Below are 26,136 nucleotides of genomic sequence, written 5' to 3'. Positions count from 1 at the left end.
GCTGGAGACTTATTTCCCTCACCAACTTCAAACATCAGCTATCTGAGCAGCTAACCGATCGCTGCAGCTGCTCATTTATCACTCCAGTGTTAATCTGCTAAATTGTCATTCTTCACTACTATGGCCTATTTATTGCCTACCTTCTCATACCTTTTGCACACACTGTATATAGACTTTCTTTTTTTTCTACTGTGTCATTGACTTGTTTATTGTGTTATTGGCTTGTTTATTGTTTATTCCATGTGTAACTCTGTGCTGTTGTCTGTGTCACACTGCTTTGCTTTATCTTGGCCAGGTCGCAGTTGTAAATGAGAACTTGTTCTCAACTAGCCTACCTGGTTAAATAAAGGTGAAATAAAAATAAAAATAAATCTCGTGCGATGGCCGAAATCTGTGATTTGAGGAGTCGGTAGTAGGGAGTGAGGCCGGAGGGAGGAGGTGTCAGGGGATGGAGTAGGCAGGTGGGTGTTTGGAAGGGCAAAGTGGGATCAGTTTCAAGAGTTGAGTGAGCAGCAGGTGATGGCTCGGGTGGATATGAGAGGGGATGTGGATAGTATCAATAACTGGGTGAGAACAGCTTTAGCGGGGGCAGCTACTGAGGCTATACCTAAGAGTTCAGGGAGATGGAAGAGGAGGAGGAGGAAAGCAGTCCCATGGTGGATGGAGGAGTGTGTGGCAATGGTGAGGAGTAGTAACAGGGCATTTAGAGTACTGAAAAGGAAACACAACTTCCAACATCTGATTCAGTATAAGCAGGCCCAGACCCTGGTGAGAACTATCTGTCAGGCAAAGAGGTCATGTTGGTGTCGGTTCTGTGACACCATTGGAAGTGTGACACCTGTGGGAGTAGTGTGGGGGATGATTAAGAGGATGAGTGGGGTCAGAAGGGAGTGGGATTATCCAGTGTTGACAAGTGGGAAGGATGTGGCAGTAACAGATGAGAAGGCAGAGATGCATAGCTCTGCACATTTGTCAGAGGAGGGGCAGAAGGGGAGAGAGGAGGACCCTGGAGTACTGGATAGGAGGGAGGATGTAAATGATGCGTTGAATGCACCATTTACCATGGCAAAAATAAAAAGGGCAATAGGTAAGCCTGGGTTAACTTCACCTGGGAAAGATGAGGTGTGCTATGATATGTTGGCCCATCTTAGTGATGAGGCACTGGATAAGGTATTGGTGTTGTACAACAGAGTGTGGGAAGAGGGGAAACTACCCAGCGGCTGGAAGGATGCAGTAGTGGTACCAATCCGGAAGCCAGGAAAGGACCCAACGAGGCCAACAAGCTATCGGCCAATAGCTTTAATATCAACAGTATGTAAGATTAAGGAAGGTATGATTACGGAGAGGCAAATTTACTTCCTGGAGAGCAGGGGGCTAGTAGGGGGCCAGTTCAGAGTTGGTTCAGGAAGGGGAGGGGAACTATGGACCCAGTGCTCTGCTTAGAAACAGTGGTCAGGAAGGCTAAGGTGAACGGTTGTAGCAGTCTTTTTTGATGTGGAGAAGGCATATGATATGATGTGGAAGGAGGAGTTAATCAATGTCAGGACCCGGTTACGAACCCAGGTCTCCGGAGTGAGAAACAGTCACTTAACCAACTGAGCCACGAATAGTCGGCAGAACCCAGAAGATGAGGCAGACACAGCAGTACTTGAGACGGTGTATTTAATGACCTAAAAAGTGAAGTCCTTCAGGAAAACATGTAACTCCACAACCTCAAAAGGAATCCCACAAGAACAAAGGTAATCCTCCAAGACAAAAAGGAAAATCCACAAGGTGGTAGGTAAAGCATAAAAAGCCTCAAAAGATACTCAAAAATAAATAAACAAGAACAAAAAACAGAATTCCACAAGAGAGTCCACCGGGATCAACAAGAGTTCACAGAATACTAGGGCTGGGTGCTAACATACAAACACAGAGGCACAGGTGCAAATAATAATGGGGATCAAGGGAAAACAAAAGGTCAAAAAGCACAATGGGGGCATCTAGTGACCAAAAACCAGAACAACCCTGGCCAAATCCTGACAAATCAAGCTTGATATTATGGAGGTAGGAGGAAGAACGTACAACTGGATAAAGGATTTCTTGTTTGGAAGGTCTATCCAAGTGAGGGTGGGCAGCTACCTGGTGGATAACGGTATACCGCTGGGGAGCGTGATTCGTCCTCGGTTGTTCTCAATCATGATCAATGATGTTTACTCTCAGGTATGGACAGACACAATAGTTGTTTATTTCATAAAATGAGATAATTAGTACAGTTCCATTTCCTAATAAACAACTCTGGACAGGTACATCTCCCTGGTCTTACTTACCCCTAATATATACAGCATTCATTGTCTTATATATACACACACAAGACTATCACAAAATTATACACATTAGGCATCAAAAGGCAGAACATATACTATCCCGGGTATTTCCTTCTCATCCACGTATTATAATCTTACGACTCACTTTTGAGGCGTTGCTACTAATTAGCAATTTTTTCCAGTGAGAACTTGAAACTGCCCATTGAAGGTATACGTTTCCAATATTTTGAAAAACTGTGTGATGCACTGTCTGAGGAGTTGGGGGGCTGGACCATTTATGTTCCATTGATCCAATCTGTAATAGACTATGGCAGTATAGCGTATGGTTTGGCAGCCCCGACCTCATTGGATAGGCTAGATGTCATATAGGGTCAAGGACTCAGAAAATGTAGTGGGGCGTTTCGGACGTCCCCAGTGACTGCACTACAGGTGGAGATGGGGGATATGCCATTGCAGATTAGAAGACAGCAGCTGGCAACTAATTATTGGGTCAGCCTACAGGGACATGGTGTGTCTCATCCTGCAAAATATATTTTACAGGCATGCTGCGAATATGAGAAAGAACTGAACACAAGCTTTGGGTGGGTGGGTAATACCCAGCCGAGGGAGATGGGACTGTATGGAAGGGAGTTTAGTCCAACGGTAGCTATTCCTGTAAATCCACCATGGCTACTCCTTCCTCCAGTTGTAGATCTAGAAGTATTGGAGAGACTACAGAAAGATAGGGAGGGTGTTGAGCCATCTAATTGGTTTAAGAGTCGTCTGGTCATGTACACAGACGGTTCAAAAGATCCAAGGACAGGATGTACTGGGTCAGCATTTCTAGTGCAGGAATGTGGGGTGGAGGAAGTTAAGCCAGAAAGAGTAGTTATTTGCAGATTCATGAGCAGTTTTGATGAGTCTACAGTCTTTCAGCTCACGTAGCACACAAGACCTGCTTTATGAGGTGCTACAAACCCATGGCAGGATTAGACTGATGGTTAAACAGATAAGATTTACTTGGGTCCCAGGACATGTGGGGATGAAGGGGAACAAGGCAGTGGGTGTACTGGCTAAACAAGCACTTAGTAGAGGGGATGTTGTCGTTTCAATGAGCAAGGCAGAGGCAAAAAGTCTAATATGGTCAGTGATGGTGTAGAGATGGCAGGAGCAGTGGAATAGAGATACTAAGGCAGGCAGTACAGAGGAATGTCAGGGAGGAGAGAACAGCAGGACAGAAGAGCTATTTGTACAAGATTAAGGGTGGGACACAGCCGGTTAAATACGTCCTTAAATGTGATAGGAAAGCATCCAACAGAAAACTGTTATTACTGACAGGAAACAGAGACCGTGGAGCATGTATTGCTACAGTGTGGGCAGTATCAGAGGGAAATAAGAGAGGCTGAGATCTAATGAGGGAGAAGGGGATACAGGAAATGAGTTTAAAGAGTATAGTTAGTTTCTCCCTGTCTCTGGCCCACACTCCAGTACAGTAGGTGGCGTTAATGCACCATAGCTTTGGATGTCAACTGCCAATAAACCCCACCGAAGAGGACAATGAGAACAGCTATATGGACACGCCTGGTGCCCAACATGGATGACATATTTCTTGAGAGTTGAGTGCAGGCCAGTCAAGTTCTTCCACACCAATCTCAACAAACCATTTCTGTATGGACCTTTCTTTGTGCTCAGGGGCATTGTCATTCTGAAACAGGAAAAGGCCTTCCCCAAACTGTTGCCACCCCGTTGGAAGCACATAATCGTAGGGACAAATGCCATTGTATGCTGTAGCTTTAAGGGACCTAGAACTAACAGCCCCAGACCATTATCCCTCCTCCAACAAACTTTAGTTAGCACAATGTATTCTGGCAGGTAGCGTTCTCCTGGCATCCGCCAAACCAAGATCCATCCATCGGACTGCCAGATGGTGAAGCGTGACTCATCACTCCAGAGATGGCATTGGTGGTGTCCAATGGTGGTGAGCTTTACACCACTCCAGCCAACGCTTGGCATTGCACATGGTGATCTTAGGCTTGTGTGTGGCTGCTCGTCCACGAAAACCCATTTTATGAAGATCCTGACGAACAGTTCATGTGCTGACGTTGCTTCCAAATGCAGTTTGGAACTCGGTAGTGAGTGTTGCAACCTGAGGACAGACAATTTTTATGCGCTACGCGGTTCAGAGCTGAGCCGGCACAATTGTTTAGTGACTCCGTCAGATCAGAGGAAGGAGGGATGACCAGGGATGTTCTCTTGATATGTGTGTGAATTGGACCAAATTTAGTGATGCAGAAACAAGAGACCACATGTTGCCGTTTTATGAAATCTGATTATTCTGGTGACATTATGATCGATGCTTGGTTGCTGACAAATGAAAATATTATCACTTTTGGCGGCAGATAGCCTAGTGGTAAGCACATTGGGACAGTAACCGAAAGGTCGCTGGTTTGAATCCCGAGCTGACTGGGTGAAATATCTGATGATGTGCCATTGAGCAAGGCACTGAACTCTATTTGCTCATGCAAGTCACTCTGGATGTGCAATAAAGCACTAAAGTAAAACTGCAAAAGATGTGGCAAAGCAATTCACTTTTTGTCCTGAATACAAAGTGTTATGTTTGTGACAAATCCAATAAAGTACCACTCCCCATATTTACAAGCATAGTGTTTTTTCAGAATAAAAAAGGAATGGAGCAAAGCACAGGCAAAATCCTGGAGGAAAACCTGGTTCAGTCTGCTTTCCAATAAGTTAATTACCAAGAAGAACGTGAAAGTTCCTGAGTGGCCGAGTTACAGTTTAGACATAAATTTACTTGAAAATCTATGGCAAAACCTACAAATTTGACAAAATTATAAATGGCCTAATGTTGCACAATCCAGGTGTGGAAAGCTCTTAGCGACTTATCCAGAATTATTCACAGCTGTAAAAGCTGCCAAAGGTGATTCTTCTACAAATTATTGACACAGGGTTCAAAAAAGCACGTTTTCACTTTGTCATTATGTAGTATTGGCGCAGCGGTCTAAGGTACTGCATCTCAGTACAAGAGGCATCACTACAGTCCCTGGTTTGAATCCAGGCTGTATCACATCCGGCCGTGATTGGGAGTCCCATAGGATGGCGCACAATTGGCCTAGCGTCGTCCGGGTTTGGCCAGGGAAGGTCGTCATTGTAAATAAGAATTTGTTCTTAATGAATAATATCCTCTTCGTGCTAGGGCGCAGTATTTTCATTTTTGGGAATAAAACATTCCCATTTTAAATGGGATATTTTGTCAGGAAAAGATGCAAGAATATGCATATAATTGACAGCTTTCGATGGAAAACACTCTAACGTTTCCAAAACTGTAAAGATATTGTCTGTGAGTATAACAGAACTGATGTTGCAGGCGAAAGCCTGAGAAAAATCCAATCCGGAAGTGCCCCAGGTTTTGAAAGCGCTGCGTTCCAATGACTCCCTATTTGGCTGTGAATCAACGAGCTTACGCTTTCTACGTATTCCCCAAGGTGTCTACATCATTGTGACGTAGTTGTACGCATTTCTGTTGAAGAATAGCCGTAGGCGGCCACATTGCGGATGGATTCTAAACAACGTTTGCCATGTTTCTTTCGATATTATGGAGCTAATTTGGAATATTTTTCGGCGTTGTGGTGACCGCAATTTCCAGACAATTTCTCAGACAAACGTGAAGAACAAATGGAGCTGTTTCCCCTACAAAAATAATATTTTGGGAAAAAAAAAGAACTTTGGCTATCTACCTGGGAGTCTCGTGAGTGAAAACATCTGACGTTCATCAAATGTAAACGATTTAATTTGATTGCTTTTCTCATTTCCATGACAAGGTTGCCTGCTGCTAGCAAGGTATAATGCTATGCTAGGCTATCTATAAACTTACACAAATGCTTATCTGGCGTTGGCTATAAAACATATATTGAAAATCTGAGATGACAGGGTGATTAACAAAAGGCTAAGCTGTGTCTCAATATATTTTATTAGTGATTTTAATGAATAGGAATATTTTCTAGGGATATTTATGTCCGTTGCATTATGCTAATTAGTTTCAGGCGATGATTACGCTCCCGCATGCGGGTTTTGGAGTCACTAGAGGTTGTTCTTAACTGATTTGCCTTGTTAAAATAAAGGTTAAAATGGGTGAGGAAAATAATCTATTTCATCCATTTAAATTCAGGCTGTAAAACAACAAAATGTGGAATAAGTCAAGGGGTGTGAATACTTTCAGTTCACAGAAGCTACTGGGTAAACAATATGCCAAGCTGTCAAATTCACTTGGTATTGACCCCACGGCTGGTATCTGGGGTACTTTCTCATTAAGGGCCGGTTTAGGAGACACAGATTTAGCTTCCAATGTAGAAATCCAGTGTTGAAATCCCCTACAATAACCCATGTGTAGCCTATAATATGTATTCAATTCTCACGCTTAATAGACATTTGACAATATTGTTTGTGACAACAATATTACAGACAAGACAAATTGTAAGCTATAACATGGGACACAACATTACAGTAACATCTAGATAAATAGATTAGCTATGTTGTCACAAGATAATATATTTCATTTACTTATGTTAGAGATTTGGATCACATGTAGGCCTATGTAATTAGATTATAAGGATGTAAGCATGAAGATAGACACTGGAAAAAAATATAAACGCAACATATAAAGTGTTGGTCCTATGTATCATGAGCTGAAATAAAAGATCACAGAAATGTTCCATACACACACAAATATGTTTTCTCTCAATTTTGTGCACAAATTTGTTTACATCCCTGTTAGTGAGCATTTGTCCTTTGCCAAGATAATCCATCCACCTGATCAAGAAGCTGATTAAACAGCATGATCATTACACAGGTGCATCTTGTGCTGGGGACAATAAAAGTCCACTCTAAAATGTGCAGTTGTGTCCCACAACACAATGCCACAGATGTCTCAAGGTTTTGCGGGAATGTGCAATTGGCATGTTGACTGCAAGAATGTCCACCAGAGCTGTTGCCAGAGAATTGAATGTTAATTTCTCTCCCATTAACATCGTTTTAGAGAATTTGGCAGTACGTCCAACCGGCCTCACAACCGCAGACCACATGATATCACGCCAGCCCAGGACCTCTATGTCCAGCTTCTTCACCTGTGGAGACCAGCCACCAGGACAGCTGATCAAACTGACGAGTATTTATGTCTGTAATAATTTCCCCTTTTGTGGTGAAAAACTCATTCTGATTGGCTGGACTTGGCTCCCCAGTGGGTGGGCCTATGCCCCACCCATGGCTGTGCCCCTGCCCAGTCATGTGAAATCCATAGATTAGGGGTAATGAATTTATTTAAATTGACTGACTTCCATATATGAACTGTAACTCAGTAAAATCTTTAAATTGTTGCATGTTGTGTTTATATTTGTGTTCAGTATATTTCAACTTTAAGTAAACATGCATTGATAATGACCAGTGACAACACCAAACATTTATGAGCATTTAAAAATATATATTTATTCCCTTGGCAAGTCATTTTTAACTGTTGGGCACATTTTTTACTTGTTTGTGTGTGTGGTCTCCCACAATATAAAATGGTAAAAAGTCTATAAAACATGACTTCAAATGTCAAACGACATCTTCCAAGTGCTAATAGAGTACCTTCAACTGTTAAAGGGCCAATGCAGTCAAAAACGTGAGTTACCTGTGTTTTAAATTTCCACACTATGAGCTTGGAATAATACTGTGAAAATATGAAAATTATATTAATGTCCTTTAAGTATAAGAGCTGTTTGAAAAGACCGTCTCAAATTTCAGCCTTTTTATGTAGGATGGAGTTTTGGCCTTCCATGGTAACATCACCATGTGGTAAATTAGTTAATAGACCAATAAGAAAGAGTTCCAAACCTCTCTGCCAATAACAGTTCATTTTCTGTTTTTGCCTAAAGCACTCCCAGACAGTCCTAGCAAATGTCTTGATTAAGAAGTTGCTATTTGATAAAAAGCTATTTGTTTCCATTTAACTATTTTAATTGAAGTACCTTACTCTCAATTGTTACTCATAAATGATTTGATATTTAAATAAAAATGGCTGCATTGGTCCTTTAATATCCTTCACAAACACAGAGTCACAAAGAGACATTTAGGAACAAGCACAGAGTCACACAGAGACATATAGGCACAAACACAGTCACACAGAGACATATAGGAACCAACACAGTCACACAGAGACATATAGGAACCAACACAGAGTGCATCAAGGCATAAACACAGACCATGTAATACTCCCTTCCTGGTGTTGTGCCATTTGGACTGTGTTGTAAGTCTCTCTGATGACAGTGGTTGAACCATTCCGTTGCCCTATAGCCATGATTCCCCAAAAAATGCCAGTGTAGGCTTACCATGCATGGCCATAATGAATGATAGGCAATATTGATCATTATCATACACATAAAGGTCACATAAATAAACACATCACAGTAAGTAGCTCTCTTAGCATTTCATCAACATGAATAAAAATCACTAAATCCCAGATGTCAGAATATTATTTCTCAATTCTCAATAAGATACACGTCCTCTTTTCTGCCATCTATTTCAGTCCTTGTTCTCTTTTCTTACTTCACATCGGACTACTCACTTCCTATTTTTGACCCATATCTTCCCCACCCACTTTGGGCGTGTTCAACATTGCAGCCGACTTTAAAGGCGAGTCGAGAATGACTGATCAACAAATCACCTTGCAACGTAAATAACTTTTCAATATTATATGTAGATCTGTCAGTCAGTCTCAATTCACAGTTTTGATACTCTCGAACACAGCCAGACGGTCTGTGTGTTTTCTCCCAGTCTGTGTGTATTACGTTCTTCCGACCAACAGATAGAGCTCTCCTTTGTCTATGCCCCACCTGGCATGACGCGGAGCTCATGGTACACCTCCTCAGGCTGGGGGCTGCTCTGTATGGCCAGGATGGAGGAGCATGGGGGATCCAACAGCTACTGCATAGAATAGAATACCACTTAATTGTGTTACAGAGAACAACATTATTTTGACCCATCACCCTCCACTGCTACACACAAAGAAACACAGTATATTATTCATTAAAACACAATGATCATGAGTCATACTACTGACCTCTGTGAAATGTTCAGGCAGCTTGGCCTTGGGTCTGAGGAAGCGGACCACCCTGTAGCAGTACCAGAAGGCCAGGGCCAGCAGGGCCACTGCCACAGCCATCACCACAAACGTCACCAGCGCTGCCACCCAAGGCCTGTCATTGCCTGAGGAGTGGTTGGGGTTGGAAAAAGGACACCAGGGAGGAAGAATTTAGTTGAGCAGAGGGGACTTGGAGAAGCACTGAAGGCAGCAATCTAATCAAATCCTCATCATTTGTGTTTAACCGGTGAAAGGGAGGAAGAGAGAGAGAGAGAGAGGCGGAAAGAGAGCGAGAGACATGGGGCTCACCCTTCGTGGTGCTCTCACATGTAACATTGCTGGGCTGGCTGTGTTTGGAGAACCTCTGGGTGTACACCCAGACCTGAACACAGTACCTGGTCCATGGCTCCAGCGCCAAGACCACTTTACGAAGTGGGGTGCATTTCGTATTTTTGTCCTGGGAGGGGGTGATAGAGAAGTAGTGAGGATCGACAGCGCCATCAGATTATCCCACCCACAGTCATAACAGTTACCATTGGCAGATGGATAAGTAGTTTTTGTGCTCTGACCCTAAACCCAGAAAGTTCCCCCAAAAAGCAACAAAGTGAAACTTTTTTTGGGGGGGGTGCTCTAAGTAATGCTAATTTCACCGTTATTTTATTTGTTTAAAATGCAATTTATGCTGCCACAGTGGTAAATATTAAAATAAAAGTTTATTCCAAATTAAACGAACAACCCCACCTGTGTCAAGGCAAAAAAACAAAAAAAACACCCACGTGTCTGCACTTGTCATCCTGGGACAGTCAGCAAGACGCATCAATTAATTCAGGCTACAAGAGCGTCGACCCAATGATAATCGCCGATTGTCATTAAACTGTTAGGTGTTTTGTAAAAGATGTCTCTTTCCATTCATCAAATGGCGTAAGCGCACTGTTCGGATGCTGGAACTATTTTGGAGTGGACGAGCATGCACAAGTAGTCTACTCTTTTTTTTTGTTGACAATAAGACGAAAACATCATGACTGGTTGTGTTCATGACAAATTAAAAAGGTAATAAAACAATTTTGAACGCTAAATGACACGTCTTTACTATTAGATCCATAAACATGTCACGGTATAATTCGCAATCTGCTTAAACCTGTACCTCATACTCCTTATTGGCTCCCGTTACTATGAAGTACTGCTTGTTAACCACCAGATGTGAAAGATCCGGCGACAGTCTGTTTTCCTTTGTTTTAACATGATCAGATCCCTTGATGAAAAAATGGAAAGCAAAATAGTCACCATACCTTCTCCTCCTGACCCTCTTTCCAGTAGGTGATGTTAAAGTTTGCGTGGTTGTATACGTCTTTGAACTCAGAGATCCTGAGCACTGGGTCGTTGATGCTCACTTCAATGACAGCACCACTGGAGACAAGAGTCACACCGGGAGGGCCTAGCGTGGCTGTAGAGAGACATTTGAAAGGAAGTAACCTAGAGGAAGTGAACACCTCTCAGATGAGGAGGGTTAAAGAAATCACACTTGCTAGCTGATAACCATAGACTAGTCCATTAAAGAGGCAATTCTGTCAGACTCCAGGCTTTATTCACAGTGACACACTGAAGATCTGTCAAAGCTGTTACGGAGATGGGTATAAACTCACTGTGTTCATCCATGACAAACCACTCAGTCTTCATCCAGCGAGATGTGTCCCCCTCTCGTTCTGCCCTCACTTGGAAAATGTACACTCCAAATTTGTTTAGATGACTGGTGAAGTCGCAGCTTTGGGCTGTTGTGTTCCAACATACAACCTCAAAGCTGCTGACCAAGCCCCTGTATCAAAACATGGCATAATAGTTATTGCAGTAGATTAGGTGGTGGCAGATTGACGAGGGCGGCATTTTCGGAGCTAAACTGACCAAGACGCACCAACAACAAACAACACATAGAACCTCACAAAATTATGCCCAAAAACAATGATAATTTCTCTCAACCAGTGGCATATGGGCTTTTTAGATGAACGCCGATGCTGCCCTGTGATAATCAGGGGCCACTTTATCAAAGGCAGGGGCGCAAATAATTTTGCTTGTCCATTCCCAGCATGCCTCTCCAGTGTGTTGTTGGACAAATAAAGGCAACAGCCTGTTTTACAAATGGTGGGCCCACCACATGGATGGATATTCATAAAATTCCATTGCCCGACACCCCAGTAAGCACAAGCAGACGTCTTTTTTTGGTCCTGTCCGGATGTCTTTTTTGGTGTTTTACAAACGGAAGGCTTATCACATAATTGGCCATTCATTAAATTATATTTCAGGCAACAGGCTACTCCTCAGTCAGCACGGACCGATGCAGATGCCTTTTGGACGTCTATTTTTGGTGAAGTCCAGATCGGCCTTGAGTTCCACAGACATTGGTTTTTGGTCCGGTCCAAATCTGAACCAATCACAGAAGTCTTATGTTTGGTTCAGATTTTGTCCGGTCTGGCCCAGCCTTGATTTGGCCCAAACATAGACGTCTATAAATTACGTCTTTTCAACTTTCATACAATATCCAATAAATACAGTAGCTAACATTCAATTTGGGCCAAACTTTCTTTCAAACAATGAGTAAGACATGAGGAATACAAATAAATGGTCAACAGCCACCGACGGACCCTCAACCAAACCCAGCACAACAAAAAGTACACAGGTGCTCTGAGTATTGTTTCTTCATCCAATGCAATGTTTTCTGAGTGAATGTATTATTATTACATGTTTTTCTTTCAGAGAAATGTCCTATATCCTGATATTACCAGCTTCTGATCACTAGATGTTGCTGTTCCTGCTACTAGATGATTAATAGGCAGTTTATGGAAGGTATGACAGCAACCCATGCTTTGGTTTCTTTACCTGGCTACTGCTTCAAATGCTAACATTTTAGCATGTGTGGCACAAATCCAATGCAAGTAAATGGACTTATTCCATATTTTGTTGTTTTACAGTACCTAACATCTGATTTGCCAGTGCGAGTATTCAAAATGTATTACTTTTTTAATCTTTTTTTTTCTCTCACCCATCTACACACAATACCCGATAATGACAAAGTGAAAAGATGTATTTTTTGTGTGCACATGTATTGATAAGTTAAATACGGAAATATCTCATTTACATAACTATTCACACCCCTAAGTCAATACATGTTAGAATAAACTTTGGCAGCGATTACAACAAATTATTATTACTTGTTTATTCTTCAAGCTCTGTCAAGTTGGTTGTTGGTCATTGATAGACTGCCATTTTCAAGTCTTGCCATGGACTGGACTAGGCCACTAGTCAGGTCTCTGACTAGGCCACTCAGGAATATCTTGGTAAGCAAATACAGTGTATATTTGGACTTGTGTTTTATGTTATTGTCCCGCTGAAATGTGAACTTGTCTCCCAGTGTCTGTTGGAAAGCAGACTGAACCAGGTTTTCCTTTAGGACAGCAGTCACCAACCTTTTCAAGGTCACTTTCACAGTCAAAAAGCAAGCTGAGATCTACTGCTCAGATTTTTGTTTTTACATTAACTTCACACAAACAATTTTGTAGGAATGAGGTTTGGGCAGTAGGCCTAATAGATTATCACAGGATATTGGCTATATGATTGGCCTGCCAATATTGTTAATCAGACCATGTTATATTTAAAAACTCGAGCTTTGATAACAAAATAGATCAGTTGGTTTAGCACTTGTGACCCCTTGTGGAGCATGAATTTAAATAATTCGCTTTTTTATTTTACTGAACTGATGGTACCTGCATCTGATGTTCAATGAGATCAAATCACGACGTCAGTGATCTTCAGGTCGAAAAGTCGGAGCTCTAGAAAGACCCCCGAGTTTCTGACTTTGATGACCGTTCGAAACTATTTTTCCCAACTGCCTCTCACGGTCTCTGCTCTCTCCTTCCTTTCCTCCGCTGAGACTGACCAGAGAGAGAGGACACATTCTTCCACCTGCTCTCTCCTTCCTTTCCTCCACTGAGACTGACCAGAGAGAGAGGACACAGTCTTCCACCTGCTCTCTCCTTCCTTTCCTCCGCTGAGACTGACCAGAGAGAGGGGGCACAGTCTTCCACCTGCTCTCTCCTTACTTTCCTCTGCTGAGACTGACCAGAGAGAGAGGACACAGTCTTCTACCTGCTCTCTCCTTCCTTTCCTGTGCTGAGACTGACCAGAGAGAGAGGACACAGTCTTCCACCTGCTCTCTCCTTCCTTTCCTCTGCTGAGACTGACCAGAGAGAGGGGGCACAGTCTTCCACCTGCTCTCTCCTTCCTTTCCTCTGCTGAGACTGACCAGAGAGAGAGGACACAGTCTTCTACCTGCTCTCTCCTTCCTTTCCTCTGCTGAGACTGACCAGAGAGAGGGGGACACAGTCTTCCACCTGATGGCAAAACTTGAGTCGCACTGCATCTGCATCATGCACAAATTCATGTTATTCAGATGACCAGACAAAGGTAAATATTCCTTCATATTAAAATCGACACGATGAGCAGCTAATAATAATGATAATAAAACGCAGGGCTTTCAATACTTGGCTATTCATTCATTGCAACTGCAGCCTGATTGGAAGAACAGAGAAGCGCGTTTTGTAATAGTGTTGAATAAAAACAGTGACAGTGCTAAATATAAACTTAAACATTAACTCACTCATCAAAACAGCAGCTCTTTGCTGTAGGTGCACTCTATTTAGTCACATATATGCCGGTCCGCCGGGTGGGCGGAGTTTGTCTCATAGAAACACTTTGCTTACCCAGTGAGCAGGACTTTTGAATCAAGTGTACCTACCGGCAACAATTCAATAGTTTTAAAAAAGGAGCGCAAGCCTTTATCGTTCGTTGGCTTTTCTACAGAAATATTTGGTGATCGACTAGGAATGCCTTGAAGACCGATCAGTTTATCGTGATCAACCAGTCGGCGACCACTGCTCTAGGACTTTGCCTGTGCTTATAGCTGTATCATGTTTCCTTTTATCCCCAAAATCTCACTAGTCCTTGCAGATGACAAGCATACCCATAACATGATGCAACCAACACCGTGCTTGAAATATGAAGAGTGTTACTCAGTAATGTTTTTGATTTGCCCCAAACATAACACTTTATATATATTTTATTTATTTAACCTTTATTTAACTAGGCAAGTCAGTTAACTTTTTTTGGGATAGGGGGCAGCATTTTCACTTTTGGATGAAAAGCATGCCCAGAGTAAACTGCCTCCTACTCAGTCCCAGATGCTAATATATGCATATTACTGTTAGTATTGAATAGAAAACACTCCGAAGTTTCTAAAACTGTTTGAATGATGTCTGTGAGTATAACAGAACTCATATGGCAGGCAAAAACCTGAGAAAAAAATCCAAACCGGACGTGGGAAATCTGAGGTTTGTAGTTTTTAAACTCAGCCCCTATTGAAGTTACAGTGGGATATTGGTTATGTTTCACTTCCAAAGGCTTCCACTAGATGTCAACCGTCTTTAGAAACTTGTTTGAGGCTTCTACTGTGAAGTGGGGCCAAATGAGAGGGGAATGAGTCAGAGGTCTGCCAGCAGCCTTGTTCATAGTCACGTGTATTTACATGAGAGGTAGCTCTCGTTCCATTGCTTTTCTACAGACAATGGAATTCTCCGGGTTGGAACATTGTTGAACATTTATGATAAAAACATCCTAAAGATTGATTCTATACATAGTTTAATATGTTTCTACGATCAGTAATATAACTTTTTGGAATTTTCGTCCTCCCTTTGCTGGAAGTTGCACGCTCATTTAGATTTGTTTACCAAACACCCTAACAAAAGGAGGAATATGGACATAAATGATGAACTTCATCGAACAAATCAAACATTTATTGTGGAACTGGGATTCCTGGGAGTGCATTCTGATGAAGATCATCAAAGGTAAGTGAATATTTATAATGCTATTTCTGACTAATGTTGACTGCGCAACATGGCGGATATTTATTTTGGCTGTTTTGGGCTCTGAGCTCAGTACTCAGATTATGCTTTTTCCGGAAGTTTAAAAAACATCTGACACAGCGGTTGCATTAAGGAGAAGTTTATCTAAAGTTCCATGCATAACACTTGAATTTTCATCAACATTTATAATGAGTATTTCTGTGAATTGACGTGGCTCTCTGCACAATCACCGCATGTTTTGGAACTACTGAACATAACATGCCAATGTAAAATGAGATTTTGGGATATAAATATGCACTTTATTGAAGAAAACATACATGTATTGTGTAACGAAGTCCTATGAGTGTCATCTGATGAAGATCATCAAAGGTTAGTGATGAATTTGATCTCTATTTGTGCTTTTTGTGACACCTCTCTTTGGCTGTAAAAATGGCTGGGTTTTTCTGTGGCTTGGTGGTGACCTAACATAATCGTTTGTGGAGCTTACGCTGTAAAGCATTTTTGAAACCAGACACTGGCTGGATTAACGATAATCGTATCTTTAAAATGGTGCCTAATACTTGTATGTTTGAGAAATTTGATTTCTGTTGATTTGTATTTGGTGCCCTGCAATTTCATTGGCTGTTGGCGAGGGGTTCCCAGACAGGTTAAGAACAATGAAAGCCTGGGCCAATTGTGAGCCGTCCTATCCTATGGGACTCCCAATCACAGCCGGATATGATACAGCCTGGATTTGAACCAGGAACTGTAGTGATACCTCTTTCACTGAGATGCAGTGCCTTAGACCGCTGCACCACTCGGGAGCCCCCGAGGACATAAAGTAAATTTCTTTGCCACATTTTTAGCAGTTTTACTTTAGTGCCTTTTTGCAAACAGGATACATGTTTCAGAACATTTGTATTCTGTACAGGCTTACTTCTTTTCACTCTGTCATTTAGGTTAGTATTTTAGGGTAATTACAATATTGTTGACTCAGTTTTCTTGGTGAAATCCCTGAGCGGTTTCACTCCTCTCCGGCAACTGAGTTAGGAAGGACGCCTTTATCTTTATAGTGACTGGGTGTATTGATACACCATCCAAAGTGTAATGAATAACTTCACCACGATGAAAGGGATATTAAATATCTACTTTAAAAAAAAATGTACCCATCTACCCATCCTTCTTTGTGAGGCCATGGTAAACCACCCTGGTAGACGTGGTTGAATCTGTGTTTGAACTCCACTGCTCGACTGAGGAACCTTACAGATAATTGTATGTGTGGGGTACAGAAAACACTATTATCATACCCAGAGTGAATCCATGCAACTTATTTTGTGACATGTTAAGCACATTTTTACTCCTGAACATATTAAGGCTTGGCATAACAAAGGGGTTGAATACATTTGAGCTTTTCATTTAATTTGTAAAGCCTAACAACTTCAATGACAAATTTCTCTGAACAGGGGAATAAAAAACATCACAAAATTCACTGGGATTGCATTGCATAGGATGAAGAAACAATACTCTGACTACTTGTCAGAGAGAACTGATACCATATACTCATTGTTGGTGTGGGGGGGTCCATGGGGGGCTTTTGACAATTTCTTTGGAATCCTCATTGTTAGAAAAATGGGTTCCAATTCAGGTGTTAGATCCTATATTTATTGAATATGAATCCTATCAATTAAAATACCCAATTAGCTTAATTTCTCAGAGATTATATTATATATCAACAAAATTATGTTTCTAATAGATTGTGGGGTCAAAATCCTCCTTCATGTGCTTTTTGAGGTGGAAGTGAAATAGTTGCACTCATTTCTTAGAAATATACTGTCTGTGTGTGTGTCAGTGTGAGCAATACTGTATGAGAAAAATAGGAATGTGTGTAGGTACAAAGAGCGCGCCAGAGTGCCTATGACACATTGAGAGTCTACTGGTAAAGTCGACTTGAAGGTGTGTCAGTTCTACCCTTTCCCAGCACCCACAGGAGGAAGTTCCTCATATTTCAATGTGTCACCCTCACTTTGCTCCATTGTGTTGTTTTTCATATTACCACAGTCTCCACTCACCTGTACTCTGCGCTGTAGGTTATGTTTTCTGTGTGGTTCTGAGGTGCATCCCACTCCAACACTAGTCCCATGTTGACAGAGTTAATCCTGATGTTACTGGGACTTGGAAGTTCGGCTAACACTGCTGTAAAGGACGGAGATATACATTTGAACATACCGACAATATACTGTACACCAGTGATAGGCCTACTAGTCAAATTTAGATAAGGGGGCACATCAAGGGTACTTCAGGCAGAGCATTATTCAGTTGGTGGTACAGTAACCGAAAAAGGTTGGGATGCTCTGCTGTACATCATGCAGCAGGTGTGGGGAAATAGTATTGTTTCAGGTCTTAGACTATTTTAAGAGTTACTCGAGAAATTAAGCCTGCTTCATAGAGATAAACACTCTTGCGCAAATATGCCATTCAGCAATGCTGCTGGATAAAACCTTTAGCCTATGTGTATTTACATCGTCCGTATGTAAATGTAACAGAGACCATTCCTGTGCGTTACAGAGAAGGAAGTAAACTAATATTTACAGCAATGACGACTACAAAATGTCAAGTGTTTCCTTTGGTTCCCACAATTGGCAATACAATAGATTGAGGAATGTATGAGAGTGTTAAATAAATGTATAATAGACGGTGAAATTATAAAGGAATATCTACAAAACGAGGTTTAAAACCTTCACCTACAAAACATAGACAATCGCCTGTTGGTTGGCTATGCCTTCTATGGTAAGACCAAGAACAAAATACTGACCTGTAATTCCATGTAAAGTTAAACATACTTTGACAAACAAGATGGTAAAAACTGTAGATTGCATGTTATCCAAGAGATTTTCAATGTAATCCAACGACACTGAAATGTTTTGTTGGCTGCTCTTGAGAATTTGTCTAGCCAACTTTCTGAATGGTCTGAGAATTGCGAGGTAAGCGTAACTACGCTGCGCAATAATACTGAAGCTTTACGTACGGTTCAAACGAAAAACATGACACGCACTGGGCATTTCCTAGCGTCGCTATATTCAGTGTCAATAATAAAGAATCGCAATAAAACGTATTCAATTTCCTCCTTTTATTACAGGTCAATAATGAAACCTCAACTACTTGTTGAATATGACATAGTTCAATACATTTATAGAAACATCGACATACATTTCACATTTAGTTTTTGCTTATGCCTTTTTTTTTACATGTTATAATCAATCACAAAGTAGCTTTATTCACAAGAAAACAATAATATAACTTTGTCATGACTCAGACATAAATACAAAACAATGGTTTGTTATAATCTTATCACTGGATAATTGTGGGTTAAATATTTATTTGATCTCGAGGATACCACCACCAGTCCATAGCCCAGAGTAAACTGCATCATCATCTTCTTCCTTGACACGTCTCCTCCCCTGTGTATGGCCTGGGAGGGACAAAGTCATGGTGATGGGGGTCCAACCACAGGCAGGACAGAGAGCAGGTTGAAGCGGTCAGGCGAGGGATCTGTGGGCATCTCACCACCACAGAGAGGAACAGAGGACTGTAAGGCAGAGAGAGTAGAGCCAAAAAGGGTTGGGCGTTAAGCCATGGAAGAGGCCATATCAAAAGCATTATAATGATGGTGATTTAATTTCCTTTCCCCCGGAGTGAATAAATAACAATAATAATAATCTGTATTGATTTAAATTGGTGTCAGGCAAAGTTTCAGTAGCAAAATGATCTATGTTCATATCCTGGTGTAAGCAGTTGTGGTGTTGATGTGGTGTTAATTTGTGTTGCTATGAACAGACTGTTTAAAAAAGACTGTTGTTCAAGCAGGGTGTCAAATTAATCAGTGTTACATAGTGTTGATTTTTCATTGTAACATTTCAAGTGTTGATTCAGGTGTTAAATTAACTCTATAAGTGTTACATTAACACTCATTTGTGTAAAAGAACCCTAATGTTGGTGTTAATAACCAGTATTACACCAAAACCACATCCATCATTTTCATATTTCCCAGCATGCCCTATTGCATGTGTTGATTAATTAATCTTGTGCTTATATAAATAACATGCATTTTTCTAAGGTAATCCAATCCATTATATGGATTTATTGCACCTGTTGATGAAATGCAAGTCCCAGTTTAGATTCTTAAGGTAGCCACATATCTTAGTCTTCCCAACCCTGAATGCAGGTTGTGGGTGAATAAAAATTCAAAATGTTGGATATCCCCACTCTGGTTGGATTCCAATAGGAATTACATCACTTTGCCAGCCAGCATAATGTGACTTGCAGGCCTGGTTTTGCCTGTAAACCATGACTTTAAGGCAACTGTATTAGGAAAAACTAGGCTCTCAAAATGAGGCCTTGTGAATTACAGTGCATTTGGAAAGTATTCAGACCCCTTGACTTGTTCCACATTTTGTTACGTTACAGCCTTATTCAAAAATGTATAGAATAAAACAAATCCTCAATCTACACACAATACCCCATAATGAAAAAGGGAAAACAGGTTTTTAGAAATGTTTGAAACTGTGTCAGAAATAAAAAAGATTAGAAAATTATTTACATACAGTACCAGTCAAAAGTTTGGACACACCTACTCATTCCAGGATTTTTCTTTATTTTTACTATTTTCTACATGTAGAATAATAGTGAAGACAAAAACTATTAAATAATACATGGAATCATATAGTAACCAAAAAAGTGTTAAACAAATCAAAATATATTTTATATTCAAGATTCTTCAAAGGAGCCACCCTTTGCCTTGATGACAGCTTTGTGCACTCTTTTTGGTTACTACATGATTCCATATGTGTTATTTCATAGTTTTGATGTCTTCACTATTATTCTAAATGTCTACAAACCTGTTTTCCCTTTGTCATTATGGGCTATTGTGTGTAGATTGATGATAATTATATTTTAAATCATTTTTGGAATAAGGCTGTAATGTAACAAAATGTGGGAAAAGTCAAGGGGTCTGAATACTGTCTGAATGCACTGTATGCGTTGTATTGTGTTAAAGAATTGTATTTTAATTCTAAGACATTTGCTTAGGATCTCACTAGGTGAAGATGAATGAAAATGGATGCAACAACACTGTCTCTGTCACTAACAAATACAGTCATGGGCCGTAACTCCACAATTCACTTGAAAAGCAAGGCACTCTGGGAAATATGCAAATAAGGCTTTACACTGTGTGTTAAACAGTGTGTTAATTTAACACTGAAAAGTGTGGACCCATATAGACACTAAAACAGTTTTAAATTGTTGATTTAACACTTAACAAAATGCTCTAAAGGGAAAGGTGAACGCCATAACAGTATATATTTATCACTGACGTAGTGTAAACATTGAATTCTGAAGTGTACAAGATATTAGTAAACACTATAACAGTGTAACTTTAATACTAAGTTAGTGCACCACTGGTGTTGCAAAGTATCAGTGTTAAATGGCTGAATTTTGAAATGTATAAATTCAACACTTTCTGGTGGTTCTCATTTAAACACTTCAAAGGTGTGAAATTGAACACATGCAGTGTTCAATCTACCAATCAAATTTCGCTGTGCAGTTGAATGAAGTGGCAATAGTACCAGTGTTTTGGGGAGAGGTTTGTGCATACAGAGCAGGCGACCACTATAGACCACTATTCCACAGAGGAGCACCACCAGGAGGCTAAAGGCACACAGTACACTCAGAACCACAGGCACTGGGGGACAGACAGACACCAAGGGTTACGGACTATAATTGCTAACAGATGTAAACACTGATGTAAAATAATGGCCGTGCCTGTTGTATATGACTGATTTACCAGTGCTTTATTGCTTTGTTGTACTACACTGTGTGGTCTCTTAGCTGTGCTGTTAGGCCCTGGTACTGTACCTGTGTTGGCAGCAGTAGGGCTGGTGAAGGCACAGTGGGGCTCAGAGGGGACAGAGTGAGGGTTAAAGCTCGTAGATGGGGTGACAGTCACACAATACTCCGCCCCTGGCTCCAGGTAGCCAATCACAGTTTTCTCAGTGGAGGTGACCCACATGCTGAACTACAAAAAGGCAGAGACATTGTCACAATGTTTATATAATGTTTATAGACCCGTTTACCATGCTGTAATGCTTTGGATAAGTAATCCACATTGATCATTGACCACAACGGTCTAATTCATAGCCATGTGTGTAGCTATAATACCAATATCTCATTAAGATATTAGTCCCTTGACTAATGATTTGTTCATTCATTGTTGTCTTGTATTAGATTCACTGTATCTGTACCGAATTGACAAATAACTGTGGGTTAGAGATAGGGAGATGAGATGACTGACAAAGAGATGAGGAGAAGAGACCCCTCCTCCTGAATCTGTGTAGGCGTACTTTTTCTCAGAGCAAGAGGCAGTTTCCTCGAACACAAACCAGACTGTGTGCTCCTGAGAGGAAGGTGTGGGTAAAAACCACACGTATCTACATCTGTAGTCATGAAAGATAAACAACCCTCAGAGAGGAAAAATGTGCACGATTAAATTCTTATAGTAAACAGATACTGATCTGCTTTCTCATCAATGCCCTGATGTTCTTCTCAGGTTCTATTCTAATATAACGTGTGTGGGTTTGACCACATTCTCACAACTTTATTTTCTTGGTATATGTCCTTTCACATATCTTTACACTGTAAAAAAAAAAAAACATCAACCTCAAAATGATGCTGATAGGTCAAACCCAACGTGAAAGGGCAAGGTATCAGAATGAGTGTAAGATCAAAGCTCTAAGGAGATGGATGTCATAAGGTGAATGCACCAATTTGTAAGTCGCTCTGGATAAGAGCGTCTGCTAAATGACTTAAATGTTAAATGTAAATGTCAGATGTCAGCTAAAGAGATATGTTAAGAAGTCCCCCCCCCCAACTTACCCCATTGGGGGTCACATTGTGAACGACCAAGTCAAGTCCTACCTGAGATCCATCCCTGGTCCGGCGCACCTTGCAGGTGAACTGTCTGTAGTAGAGCTGTGTGGGGGACAGGGAGCGCTGCAGGCCCCTGGATGTGGGGGGAGTTACCTGCAGGAGCAGGCAGTTCCCACAGCCGGACACGGACACCACTGGAGGGCCCAGCAATGCTGCAACATCAGGGGTCAGAGGTTACAGTGAAGACTGAATGATTATATACAGGTAAATCTAAACAGGTAAATGATGTAACGAGGACCACTAGAATGGACAATATTTTGTCCATTTCCTAATATTTAAAAAAAGAGTAGACTAACGTTTCACTCAAATAATAAAGAAAAGGAGACTGAAATGGAGGGGGAAAAGGTAGAGTAAAAGCATCTCACTGTCAGTCAAGGGGTAGAAGAGCATAGAGAGGGACCAGTTGGACTTCTGTGTAGTGGTGATGGCTTGAACACGGGCTTTGTAATGATAGAAGGGATCCTTGAACGTGTTAGTGAGGTCACATGACTGGCGGGTCTTCAACCTAGTACAACCCTTCACGAGCTGCCATGAGTTCTTCCTGGACGAGGGAGAGAGAGATGTAAAGAAATTAGAGTTTAATTTCACCAAATCTGAAATCATAATTTAAGTTTTCCAAGACCTCTCTGATGAGAAGAGGCTACCCTTCCTGTAGGGGGGAGGACGCAGAGAGCTGTGGGTTGGCAGCGCACCCCATTGCTGGGTGTCAGGTAGCCGAGCGGTTAAGAGCCTTAGGCCAGTAATCAAAAGGTTGCTGGTTTGAATCCTCAGAGCCAACTAGGTGAAAAATCTGTCAATGTGCCCTTGAGCAAGGCACTTAATCCTAGTCGCTCTGGATAAGAGTATCTGCTAAATGACTAAAATGTAACCAAAATGAGGGACAGTGTCTGACAAACCAACCTGCACGTCTTCAAGTTATTTATTTACTTACTGATTTCCATTTCCATTTCTAATACAACTCCACCCACCCCCCACCCTAGATTATTGTTGTCACTGATTGTCCTGTTTGTGACAATCTTGACAATTTTTCATGATGTTGTTGATATTATTAATGAATCATTCCATTTCCAAAGTACACTTTGCCAATATGTACATTGTTATGTCATGTACGAAAAAAAGCAAATGAAAATGAATTGAAATTGATTTGAGAGAGAAAAAGAGAGAGAAATAGAAGGGAGAAGCTAAGGAAATGGAACACTGATGAAGATATCTACACGGCTCTACATTGCACAATTGCAATGATTCACTATTGGCCTTGAACAACTAACCAGACGAAACGAAAGCATTGGATCATCCTGGAAGACAACCCTGAAAAGAAAGTGCTTATTCAGCAGCTACGTATAAGGAGAAGTTAAATGAAATGAAAGCATGGGACTGAAGTGTAAGTGTGAGCTAACCTGAGGCTCTGAACTGTGAAATGTGTGTTGTCAGGAGTCCCTGGACCTGGCAGCCAGGTCAGAGTGTGCTCCAGGTTGAAGGAGACAATGGACACGTTGGTAGGGGCTGGGAGCATGGACACCACTGGAAGATACACACACACACACAGATAGTCAGACAGACAGTGAGACAGACAAAAAAAACATCCAAAATGATAGACAGACACAGAACAGGACAGGCAGAGAGAGAGACAATGCAAACGAAAACACATCAAACATTTACAGAATTTTTTTCTCTCTCAAATAATACAAACAATGAAGATAAGATACTGTGGTGTGTCAATATACAATACATTATACAGGCCTCCTTCAAGAGTTGCAACTTGCAAGAGGAACATCCTACATTAAATACTGCAGTCCTCGCCAGAAAGTAAAATGCATGACCCAAACAATCAACGAAAATCAATTGAGGGGTTAAATGCGGAAGCCAAATTTTGTTGAATGCATTCAGTTGTGCAACAGACAAGATATTGCCTTCCCCTTCATTTCCCCCCAGAGACCCCTTCAAAAAAACAGAGCCTACCCAGGGGTAGGTGCAGGAGCAGCAGGGTCCAAGGCCCCATCTTTCAGATTGGGTCAGGTCAGTCCAGTGGTAGCTGTGTAGGATGGTAGGCCTGGCCGTGTGTCTTGGGGTTAGAGTGCAATGAGCTGGGGCAAGGAGCTGCTGCTGTCATTATGTAAAGGTGTAAGTTTCATTTCCCCAGAAATCCCTCCCTGAGATGTTCCCCCTAACTCACTCACACACCTTATAATATCCATGTGCCATGTTCTGTCACTCCCACACTCACTGGAATGCTGCATGCTAAAATGGGACGTACAACACTGGATTGAACAGTATTTTCCCTTTCTTTGCTGTCCATTTCAATGTAATATTTGTGTTTGTGAATGTTTGAAGTGTATGCTGTATTCGTTGTGTGTTTCTGTATGAGGTAAGTTTGAAGGAAGCTATACAGTATACATATTTCTGTCATGAACATGAAGCTTGCTTATAACGTTATACTGAACAGAGTGCTGTCATCAGTTTATTAACTGTGTTTATAACATACAACTACAAAACAAATGTTAAGATGGTATGTACAAATATTTCATTTTATTAAGTAAGTACAAATAAAAAAGGATACAAAATGTCTCCCCAAAAAATAATTACAAAATGTTTGTATTAGTCATTTGACCGTTAACAGTTTGGCATTAACAAATATTACATCTCAAAACAACATTCCTTTTGCATTGATTACATACATATAAAATAATACACACTTCAAAATGATTATATTTTCCTGAATATGTAACAGTTTGGGGTGGCAGGTAGGTAGCCTAGTGGTTAGAGCATTGGGCCAGTAATCGAAAGGTTGCTGGATTGAATCCCCAAGCTGACAAGGTAAAAATCTGTCGTTCTGCCCCTGAACAAGGCAGTTAACCTACTGTTCCCCGGTAGGCCGTCATTGTAAATAAGAATTTGTTCTTAACCGACTTGTCTAGATAAAAAAAAATAGGATAATACGTTTTCTATAGTATGGCAAAAAGCAAGTAAAGGCTACTATACATTTGTAACGGTCAAATGACTAATAATTAATCTTTTGAAGACACTTTGTATCCTTGTTTCCCCCCATTGGCATAAACACTGAAAAGTATATTGACCATAAACTTGTGAATAAGTACAGAATACTGTATTGTATATAGCTTGACCTAACATTCCCTTGACATTTGCCCATGAGCATCCCACAAACACACAGTGTGTACCACACACTGATCCCCACTTTAAAAATGTTAGGCACCAAACAGAATTTCAGGAGTACCAGAAAGAGATATATATTTTTAAATATAGTTTAGCACATGTCATGACAACTTGGATGGTAAATGACTCAGGATGATAGCGAACGATATTGCCACTCCCATTTGCCATCTCTTCAATCAGGCCTACAGGAAAGTGTGTGCCCTCAGTGTTAAGAGTAAATGAGTGAAGAGGTGTGGAGTCAGGCGCAGAGAGCAAAGGATGTGGGAAAAACAACACGCTTTAATGTTCTGGAAACATAACATGAACAAAAGTGGAAACACAAATGAACAGAAATATAAACGGACAGCGTGAAACCCAAATGCCAACAAAATACACTCAAACAAGGAAACAGGAGAACAAGCCCGCACGAAACAGAAGCGGGCTGAACAGACTATATATAACCCTATCCTAACAACCAAACAAGAAACAGGTGCTACCAATTAGACAGAACTAAACAAACACAGAACAACGGATCGGCGATAGCTAGTAGACCGGCGACGACGACCGCCGAGCGCCACCCGAACAAGAAGGGGAGTCACTTTCGGTAATATTCGTGACACTCAGGCCTGGAGGAAAGTAAAAGTAATTTTGCTACCTAAGAATAGCAAAGCACCTTTTACTGGCTCAAACAGCAGTC

General features: G+C 41.1%; 2 protein-coding genes across 3 annotated transcripts; both read right to left on the bottom strand.

Moving 5' to 3' along the window:
* Positions 1 to 7,664: 7,664 nt before the first annotated feature.
* LOC124043392 (interleukin-10 receptor subunit beta-like) lies at positions 7,665 to 18,309 on the bottom strand. 2 transcript variants are annotated; one of them, XM_046361977.1, is made up of 7 exons: positions 18,121 to 18,309; positions 17,378 to 17,501; positions 11,064 to 11,233; positions 10,710 to 10,864; positions 9,730 to 9,877; positions 9,400 to 9,545; positions 7,665 to 9,263 (listed from the first exon to the last, which is right to left on the bottom strand). In XM_046361977.1, the coding sequence occupies exons 1-7, from the start codon at positions 18,182 to 18,184 to the stop codon at positions 9,261 to 9,263; spliced, it is 810 nt and encodes a 269-aa protein (XP_046217933.1). In that variant the 5' UTR covers positions 18,185 to 18,309; the 3' UTR covers positions 7,665 to 9,260. The 2 variants fall into 2 exon arrangements, with proteins under 2 accessions (XP_046217933.1, XP_046217924.1); XM_046361968.1 differs by having other exon boundaries at positions 7,665 to 9,260; positions 18,121 to 18,308.
* A 111-nt stretch (positions 18,310 to 18,420) lies between these two features.
* LOC124019423 (interferon alpha/beta receptor 2) lies at positions 18,421 to 24,413 on the bottom strand. Its single transcript, XM_046334793.1, has 7 exons — positions 24,249 to 24,413; positions 23,687 to 23,810; positions 22,655 to 22,830; positions 22,278 to 22,441; positions 21,219 to 21,378; positions 20,930 to 21,045; positions 18,421 to 18,894 (listed from the first exon to the last, which is right to left on the bottom strand). The coding sequence occupies exons 1-7, from the start codon at positions 24,286 to 24,288 to the stop codon at positions 18,793 to 18,795; spliced, it is 882 nt and encodes a 293-aa protein (XP_046190749.1). The 5' UTR covers positions 24,289 to 24,413; the 3' UTR covers positions 18,421 to 18,792.
* Between the last annotated feature and the right edge of the window lie 1,723 nt (positions 24,414 to 26,136).

Source organism: Oncorhynchus gorbuscha, linkage group LG01 (assembly GCF_021184085.1).
Source record: "Oncorhynchus gorbuscha isolate QuinsamMale2020 ecotype Even-year linkage group LG01, OgorEven_v1.0, whole genome shotgun sequence".
Classification (NCBI taxonomy): domain Eukaryota; kingdom Metazoa; phylum Chordata; class Actinopteri; order Salmoniformes; family Salmonidae; genus Oncorhynchus; species Oncorhynchus gorbuscha.
The sequence above is the reverse complement of the archived record's forward strand: the minus strand, read 5'-3'. Positions and strand labels throughout refer to the sequence as shown.